This window comes from Oncorhynchus tshawytscha, unplaced genomic scaffold, assembly GCF_018296145.1.
Source record: "Oncorhynchus tshawytscha isolate Ot180627B unplaced genomic scaffold, Otsh_v2.0 Un_contig_5842_pilon_pilon, whole genome shotgun sequence".
In the NCBI taxonomy this organism is placed as follows: Eukaryota; Metazoa; Chordata; class Actinopteri; order Salmoniformes; family Salmonidae; genus Oncorhynchus; species Oncorhynchus tshawytscha.
The window spans coordinates 54871-65007 of NW_024608654.1; the positions used below are offsets into that span (position 1 = coordinate 54871).

At 39.7% G+C, this 10137-nt stretch overlaps 1 protein-coding gene across 1 annotated transcript; it reads right to left on the reverse strand.

Moving 5' to 3' along the window:
- Positions 1-2540: 2540 nt before the first annotated feature.
- Positions 2541-8624, reverse strand: LOC112252254 (DET1 homolog). Its single transcript, XM_024423335.2, is given in 8 exon segments — positions 2541-3025; positions 3563-3754; positions 3957-4147; positions 4499-4852; positions 4958-5137; positions 5139-5749; positions 6531-6596; positions 8427-8624. Coding segments are annotated over 6 exon segments (1656 nt in total). The 5' UTR covers positions 5688-5749; positions 6531-6596; positions 8427-8624; the 3' UTR covers positions 2541-2835.
- Positions 8625-10137: the final 1513 nt, after the last annotated feature.

Consider the following 10137-nt stretch of genomic DNA (forward strand, 5'->3'; position numbering starts at 1 on the left):
GCTTTATTCCATTGAGTCTACAGATGGGCACAGAACACAGAGGCATTTAACCTTGAGAGGCACTTAAAAGAGGATAGTACATTAAACATCTTATGAATGTTGGTTGACATGAACGTCATCTATTTCCCTTCACTTATAATTCTGTTGTAGAAGAGTAACCTTCTGATTTACAGTTGGTCCATAATTATTGGCACCTTTGATAAAGATCACAGAAATGTGCAAAAAAAAAAAGAAATAATAGAAATACTGAGCTAAACTGAACAAAAATATAAATGCAACATGCAACAATTTCAACGATTTTACTGAATTACAGTTCATATAAAGGAAATCAGTTCATTAAAATAAATCAATTAGACCCTAATCTATGGATTTAACATGACTAGGCATGGCCGCAGTCATGGGTGGGCCTGGAAGGGAATAGGCCCATTCACTGGCGAGCCAGGCCCAGCTAATTAGATTTTGTTTTTCCCCTCAAAAGGGCGTTATTACAAACAGAAACACTCCTCAATTTCATCAGCTGTCTGGTTTGGTGGTCTCAGATGATCCAGCAAGTGAAGAAGCTGGATGTGGATGGACTGAGCTGGCGTGGTTGTGAGGCCGGTTGAACGTACTGCCATATTTTCTAAAACAACTTTGGAGGCGGCTTAATTGAATTAACATTCAATTTTATGGAAACAACTCTGGTGGACATTCCTGCAGTTAACATGCCAATTGCACGCTCCCTCAAAAATTGAGACATCTGTGGCATTGTGTTGACAAAACTGCACAAAATTGTCATTTTGTTGTCCACAGCCCAAGGTGCACCTGTGTAATGATCATGTTGTTTAATCAGTTTCTTGATATACCACACTTGTCAGGTGGATGGATTATCTTGGCTAAGGAGAAATTCTCACTAACAGGCATGTGAACAAATATGTGCAAAGCATTTGAGAGAAATAAGCTTTTTGTCTGTATGGAACATTTCTGGGATCATTTATTTCAGCTTATGAAATATGGGACCAACACTTTACATGTTGCGTTTATATTTTTGTTCAGTATATATTGCATGCTAAAAAAAATTTGACAATTAGATATTTTCTACTAAGAAAATTGAGAAATAGATTTTGTTTAATTAACAAGTAATAAATATAAAATCCACTAAGAAATGCTTAATTGGCCACAAGCTCAACATTTTGCAATGCTCATCTCAGTCTCTGGAATTGAACCCCATTGAAAGCCTGGGGGTTTGAATTGAAAAGGGTAGTCTGTGAGAGCAGGCGAAAGATATCAAGGTTCTGGAAAGATTCTGTGTGGAGGAATGTCCCTCCCAACATGTTCTCCAATCTTATAAAACATTTTAGAAAAAGTCTCAACTTGTGCTTGAAAACAGGGGTCAAAATTATTAACACACCTATCTTTTAGAGATGTTTTTGTATTACTTGTTACACCTATCTTTCTCTGGGCAATTGTAATAGTATAAAATATAATGTCCTAATTGTTTAGAGCATACCATATAGTTCAGTATTTGTAATTCTTTTATAGTATTTTTTGCTCATCTTTATTAAGGGTGCTAATAATTATGAACCTGAATGTAGATAAATGAGCTAGATAAAATCATCATAAAATGCGGGAAATGCCCTGCAAATTTGACTTCCTATTTTTTCCAAACTGAGCTGATTGCACTGTGAAAACATGATCGCCATAGCATTTTTTTCTTCATTCCTTTGTCCTTTTGGTCCTGTTTTGCTGCAGTATCATTATGTCTGAGTTAAATGAGAAAGGTGATGTACACAGACATCTTCCCACTCACACACCCACAGAAAGCTCCAGTTGGATCACACTTCTCGTTCCACTCCTCAGCTGAGACTTTTCACTCCACATTTCCTGCAGGCAGAGGCTCATGCAGTGGATAATCCCAAGATTCCACCTCAGATTTTTTATTTTTTAATCAGTAATGCGAGCAAGATATTTTAGGTCAAATTTATAAATTGGAGTAATTACTAGCATGGATGTACACTCCAAATGGTGCTGACAGCAACCTGAAATAAAGCAGCACAAAAACTGTACCTACAATTTGAATTTGTTCTTGATAATAACATCTGCTCAACTGTAAATAACATTAAACAATCATGTATTCCAAAATATGGCTACAGCTATGAGTACAGTAGTACCGTCCTCATGAAATTCTTCTTACTTGACTTGTCAAAACAAAGTATTGATAATTAAGATAATCCCACAGACAGCGGTGCTCAGATATTCTTTAGTGTTTTCGGTGATCGGGTCAACAAGGAATCAGTATTTTCAAATAAATTAATGGTCATTTCCTTTATAACTTACCCACATAATGTATTTCATTTCTAACACAGTATGAGCTTAGGTTAGCAACATATAGTAGATCATTTGTTAAATTGGAAAAGAGGAAAATAAATTACATTGTCCCCTTTTTGCTCATGTTAAAGACGCTTTAGACCAATCAGGTTTTAATAACTAAGTCCACTAAGCAAAGCATATTACAGATAGTCATTATTCTAGTAAAATATTAATAATAAAGAATCACAATAAATATTTAAATAATTTTATTGAAATATAAAACAAATGTAAAAAGGCTAAATAAAAATACATAGAATAAAATGTGACCAAAAAAGTACATTTTGAGAGCCAGCCAAAAACATCTTTGGTCCCTGCAAGGAATCCATCCCCCATCCCCAAGCTCCCAATTTCAACTTCAAGTGGTTCCGCCCACAGTCCAGTCTTATTTTGTTCCTCACACTAGGGGGAGAAAAAAGGCAGAGTGACTGCATTTTGCTCTACACAGTACAATGCCAAGTTCTCCAGGTCTAGTCCACTGCTTTCCTCTCATACACAGACATGACGCATGTGGAAATTCACCACATACTCAGCGTTGGTCCTCTGAACTGAGATGGCGAACGGCTCAAAGGGGTGGAATGTGAAGGCCACCAGCCGCCGGACGGCATGGTTAATGGGCCGGCCCAGGAGGCCTGCCTGGATCTTGAACTTCAGCAAGCCAGAGTCCCGAGCGTAAAACCTGCAGTTAACAAGAAAAACAGTCAGTCTTTTCAAATGCAAGTTTGAAATGAAAGAGGGTATGTAGGATCACACAGTAACATCCAAATGGTTGTCCTATAACGTTATTAGTTATTGTAGTTTAATTTCCTAACAATAAATGTAATCGTTTCAAAAACAAGAGAGCTTACAGTTACCATAAAATGTTGATTAAACAGTCTCCAACAAGTCCCTGCCTTTTATAATGGTTAGGCATCATTTACACATTTTAGCTAATAAATGGCGGTCTCTATAATAAACACCTGGTCAAGAAAAGTTGAATTATGCATTCATGCTCTGGTGGAATCTAACAGAATCTCCATCTCGCTCTGAATGATTGATGTCTCTAACAGACTTCGGGGCAGCTCCACAGTTGAAGCAAATAACACCCCTTTATTAGTTGAAGTTTTATGGTATGAATGATTGATTATTAATTACATGTCATTTTTACTTAAAGCAAAAATGTTTGTTGTGCCCTACAGAAAAACATTAGAAATCAGCATTATCTAGTCAATGTTACCTGATGGGGTGGTCTCCACATGTTTTGGGCCGTTCCATCACAGACACCCACTTGTCGTCGTAGCTGAAGAGAGAAAGATCGAGGTAGGGGCTGCTGCTGTAGGACTGAGCACTAATGGGCAGCTGTCCCAGCAGCCTCCTCACAGCCTCAGTGTGACCGCCATACTTTGCATTCACTATGGTGTCTTTGAACCTGACGAGGAAGGAGCATAAGCAGAAGGATTTCTGAATCACTTGACTGAAAAATTCTAAGGAATCAGAACTCTACTAAACACTGTTTTAAGAGTCTAATTTCTGTAAATTGGTTCAATTTATTGGCCTTTGGACTGGGACACACTGTATGGATGTATTTTCATGGTAGCCCTGTGGTGGGCCTCCCCCCCAGTCACCAATACCTTCTCTGGACCTGCCGTGCAAAGTTGTTGCTGGAGGCAGAGCAGGGGAACTGAACAGCTTCACTGTGGAGTGTGGCGTTCCGGAACAGGTCACAGAAGTTCTCAAACAGCTCCAGCAGTTTGTCAGAGGTGTTCTCAAAGACTGCCATCACCTCTGTGCTCACCATGTTGTACACTACAAAGAACGAGGGCTGAGAGAAGAGCAGACAGATATGAAGTTAGAAATAAAGACGATATGCACTAATGCCACAGCAGCAAACAATCATATGAAATAGGCCTATAGTTAATGTTTGATACAAAATCAATTTCAATTTTTCATAACAGAAGTTTTCTGAGCAATAAGCTGAAATGAGCCTGAATCGACAGTATTAATTCCCCAGTCCCTTTATGTAGAGTACAGAAAAACAAAATCAAATAACAGGATCTAATCAACTGCAGATTGGATTTACAGATAGCACTTTCATAAGTGCATACTTGCATGATTTCCACACCAACAAGGCCTTATTACAGAAACTTAATTAGGGAAGAGGGGGTAAGTGTACCTGAGAGGGGTCAGTGACTCGCAGGGTGACCACGTCCTCACTGGTATATTTGATGAAGAGGTGGTGCTCATCTAGTAGCTGCATCTTCCACATCCTCAGCTGTCTCAGCTGGTCAAAGAACTGGAAGAAGCGTCGCTTGGCGGTGGCGCTGCCGTCCTGCTCAGCCCGTCTCCACAGGTAGACCAGTAGTCTGTGCTTCAGGGAGTTGATGGTCTTCTCCTTGTAGAGGCGGGAGAAGCCTGGCTGGCCCTCGGCCCGGGCCTCAGTATACACCGCAGACAGAGTGAGGAGGTCGTCTTCGTAGCAGAACCGACCAATGGTTCGCACGTCCAGGAACGTCCCCTCTGATGTCACCTACCGGATGAAAGCAAAATGTTTGTAAAAACGTTAATTACATTCGATAATCTTACTTCCAGGTAGGCATAGGGTTCAGAGGGTGATGCAGGATGAGATATATACCTGAAAGACATGGATTGTCTGCTGCTGAACAGAAAGAACAGCCAGTATGTTACGGTAGAGGTAGAGTCCCTGGTTATGCGAGAGGATGATCTTGTCGCACTTGAAGGACCTGGTGTCACAAAGCCGGCCAGTGTGCAGGTCAATGATGTGCAGTGAGTAGTCCTCCAGCGGAGAGCGGGGGGTTGGGAGTCACAGACTCATTGTTGCGGTACACCTCAAAGAAGTGTGGAGAGGGCTCCTCGGGCACATAGACCGCTGAGCCCACGATCACATAGCGACAGTCATCAGTGAATAGGCTGCACTCTCGGTTCAGGTGCTCTCCATTGGAGGCCACATTAGTGACGTGCAGTAATGAAAAAAAGCGTTCAAAGAGGCGGCCGCGGATGTTGAGGGAGCGTTGGTCATTGCCATTGGCCAGGGTCTCCCCATCCTGCCCCAGCAGCAGATCCTCAGCCGCCTGGCAGCCCTGGTACTCATAGATCTCCAGGGAGGTCTGGTCAGAGGAGAAGGCTATGAAGCAGCGTCCATCTGGGGAGAACTTGCGGAGGAAGCAGGGAGGCTTCTCTACGTTGACCACAGTGAAGTTGGGGAAAAGGTTCTGGTGGAAGCAGCGCACGCGGTACCAGTGGGCTCCAGCCCGTCCAGAGAAGATCCGCCGCCGCTCCAGTCGATGGACTACATTCTGGTTCTGGATGCGCCTGGGTTTCAGGGTTGGGGAATCATCTTCCATGGTTCGATTGTTGCCAGCTCCCACTTACTGGTTGCTACATCACAAATCTCTCTGTATAGCAACTGGTAAAAGAGGTAATACAAACAACGATTATATCAGTTTACAATTAAGTTGAAAATGCAACAAGCTGATCAGAAGATTCATATATCATACAGGTCATTTCTAACTAAAATGAGTTTAGCCTAGATCAGGGGTGTATTCACTGAGACCAAGCAATGTGAAACGTACACAAATAGAAGCAAATGGAAGTAAAAAGGGGAGGGACCTACATGAATTTGTCCAATACTCTACGTGGAGTAAACCGTTTCTGCCGTGAAACGTTTTGCAACAGTGTCCGACTAATGAATACACTACAGGGCTGTGTTCAGTTCGTTTCAACATTTGCTACATTACATGATGGGGTAGGTACTGGACAACACATTCAAAACAGTGCACAATGTTCAATAGCCAGTCCATCCAGGAAAAAAAGAAAGAAAAGAGGGCTTTAAATTTCAACCAATTACTGCACATTTCCTGCATAATATGGTTCAATCAAGCCACACATCAACAAACATGCATATTTTCACCACAAATTGGACAACCATTGCATATTGCCATGCAAAATGCCAGCATTGCCCCAGTAAAATCATGATCATTTCCCTGCAAAATCCATTCACTCCCGTTTGGTGGGTGTGGCCTGATCAAAATGGGTGTGCATTTGAAATCGCAAAACTCGTACATCACACACTATACACGATCTCCCTTTGGGCCACCATAATCACACCGTTCTTCAACTGGTTGTTCAATACAGTACTGTTTCCATTGAATTAAACATTGAACACTGTTCTTTAGTAGAGAGCGCACCTTGTTCACAGACACTTCCGCACAGTGTTTGAAAACATGCACAATAGAGCTCGCCAGCTTGTATTCCTAAAAAACAGAAATAAGTTACCTCTGGTTCATCAGCCATTCCTATGTGGAAAATAAATCAGGAAATAATGGGGTTTTCGGATAAACGCTTAAAATAAGGCCTGAGGTTAACACAGGCTTAGGAGATCTTATATGTTTTGTTCTATGAGATAATATTCAGTTAACATGACCTTTATGAATTATGATGCCTTTGTGCTTGTATTTAATTTGATTACATTTCGGGGCTCTCAAGAGGTGCAACACAACTGGCCATGATTGGGAGTCCCATAGAGCGGCGTACAATTGACTGAGCGTCGCCCGAGTCTGGCCGGGTTAGGCCATCAATGTAAATAAGATTTTGTTCTTAACTGACTTGCTTAGTTAAATAAAGGTAAAAATATAAAATATAAAATAAAATATATATATATATAAATTCTTCAACATTCACAAAAAGTGACATAAACTGAAGATTATCTCAAAGAACAAAAGGTCTAAGATCTCCTAAGCCTTTTTTAAAAATTAACAACATATCAATACAGGAAGTACATGTGGGAACACAAGTATATATATAAATAATATACAATGGACAATTGGTCTAGGGGTACAATATCGCATTACACAAGGACCTTAAGGGACATGCATAGAATTATAATTCTAATAGCTTTTGTTAGTAGAGTATTAAATTGTCTGAAAATACAGTTCAATTTATTTTTGTAAGGTAAGAAAATGGTGTTTTGTTTGTAAATTGACATTTGGGAATATGAAATTTGTCCAAAAGATTAATTAAATTAATTACATCAAATTGTTTCAGCTTATTTCTATCATAAATAAACAATCCAAGCAGTACATCTCTTCAGAATAGTGTAAGATCTTCATAAATGTGTTCAATTATAAATCTACTGATGTCTTGCCAGTTTCCTTACATGAATACAATGCCAAAAAAGATGCAACACTGTTTCTGGGTGGTCATTACAAAAGGAACAATTTGAGTTGATGTTTGCTTTAAACGTGTTCATATAGTGGTTAGCAGGATAATATTTATGAATACTTTTAAAGGAAACTTCCTTAATTTTGTTAACAAGTAGGTATGTGTGTGGCAACATCCAAACTTTTGTCCAACAGATCTTATTGGAATGGATTTATTGATAATATCTCATAAACCTGTGTTTACAACATGCCTTATTACCGACGTTTATCCCCCAAAAACATGGCGGAGTTAGTGCCTACAAAAAAATCTATTACTATTGTTCTCTATGGGCTATGCGCAATTAGCCTGTGTAGTGAGTCGATGGAGTACAGCTAAGAGCGGAAGTAACTTTTCGTAGCAGGTTAAGAGAGCAATTTAGCTAACCCTAACTCTTTTCTTAGCCTCAGTCTGCTGTTAATTTGCCTAACCTGCTAAGTAAATTATCCTAGCCTGATACGTTCGTAGCTGTATTCCACCTAGTCAGAACCATTAACTTGGCGACGGGTTAGTAGGTCATTATTTCATTTTTACAGATTAACCACAGGAAAAAAAGTGTGGCTCCCATTTTCCATTCATACTAACATGCTAACTACCAAACTAGTCCTGAAAAATAGCAGCTAGCTAGCGTTCCATCTGAAGTCACGAGCTTCCCGAAACGAAGCTGAATATTATTTCGTTTTGGGCAAGACAGTAACAGATGCAGCAAAATACACCACCAACAGAAATACATTGTCAAGCCGGTATGCTAACGTTAGCTCGCTAGCTTGCTACTAGTACTAGCCCAGACAGAAGGCTTATAAATATCTTTGGTACTAGTGCTGACTGACTAGTGCTGACTGTGCAGTCACAAAAATAAACAAATGCGGGAATAACGTATAACTTACAGGCTTGAGTCTAGCGTCTTGAGGGCAGGCAATAAAAAAACGAATGTATGACAAGCTTGGAACATTTGTTCTGCACATACGACATAAGTGAGTCGTGATTTCTCAACACTGTTCAATGTTGTTGGTATTAGTTAGCTAGCTAATAGAGCCGTCAGCGAAGACGCATCCTCTTCCGTGGAACCATTCCTCACAGCGCCACCATAAACTCAGGTTGAAAAGAGTATTGCATCACGTTGACACCACATTTGACCAAAAATAGACTGGTAGTAAAAGCCTACACTGCAATGACACAGCAATTGCCTGGGGCACAGACCCTGTGATTTCCTGGGGCCCTAATAGTGTTTTTCTACTTGAAATTAATTTGAATATAATTACTTTAAATATGTGGTCAGGATGAAACCCTAAGATAGAAACATGAAGTGATTAAATGAGAAAACCTCCACTCGCATATAGCTGACAAATTCGGTTCAGAAGTTTTCCTGGCCATGTGACCATAGTACACTACTGGCCCTGCTAATAGGTCTAATCAACTGAAACCATCACAAAGTAGGGGATGGAGAGATATGGGTCTTAATGATTAAATGTTCTATACAATCCCAAAATGGATCTTGTTCTTAAGACTAAAAAATTGCACAGAAAAAGCAGAAGGAAGACCAACAGAAGAAAGCCTTCATGCTTGGCCTTGAGAGCATGATAATGGCTCTATGTGCAATTATCCCTGACGGACCTGTCTCGCAGATTACAAGTCATAATTTCCAGTAATAGCATGCTGTGAACAAGGAAAGGTAGTGCTAAAAACAGTGGCAAGAACATAAAATGGTCTACTTTTCAATGTACTGTAGATTTTACCATGTCATGCAATGCAAGCCTTCTGTGGTATTTTTTAAAATACCCAATAATAATACCTGGTGCTCTGTTACTCAGAGGGGATGTGTGTAGCACATAAATAACTTATTCAGGAAGATTATCCTCTCCCACACCTTTTCTTTTGGGTTTTGTATATCAGCTCATTAATTTCTGTACTGTATGTCTCATACTCTTTTCACCTCAGCTTTTAGCAGCTGTTTGCAAAGTATGATTTGGATTGAGAAAAGGCTATGGCAGAAGGGGTATTCAAATACTTTTGGGCTATTCTTTCTGGACGAATAGAGGGATAGAGCCTAGATCAATTGACTTCCTCCATATGCTCCACAGACACGAAGGCTGTAATTATGAGCGGACGAGAGACCTCAAGGGACCATTTCAAAGACGTATGTTTAACAGCTAATGGAAAATAAACACACAGTGCCTTCAGAAAGTATTCATACCTCTTGACTTATTCCACTTTTTTTTTTACAGCCTGAATTCAAAATGGATTAAATATATTTTTTTGTTTCACCCATCTACACACAATACCCCATAATGATAAAGTGAAAAAAATGTTTTTAGAAATGTTTGCACATTTATTGAAATTGAAATACATAAATATCTAATTTACATTAGTATTTAGACCCCTGAGTCAATGTATGTTAGAATCACCTTTGGCAGCGATTATATCTGTGAGTCTTTCTGGGTAAGTCTTTAAGAGCTTTGCATACCTGGACAGTGGTGGAAAAACCCCCCAAGTGTAATACTTGAGTAAAAGTAAAGATACATTTAATAGCAAAGGTAAAAGTTAAAGTTAAAGTCACCCAGTAAAATACCACTTGAGTAAAAGTCTAAAAGTATTTGG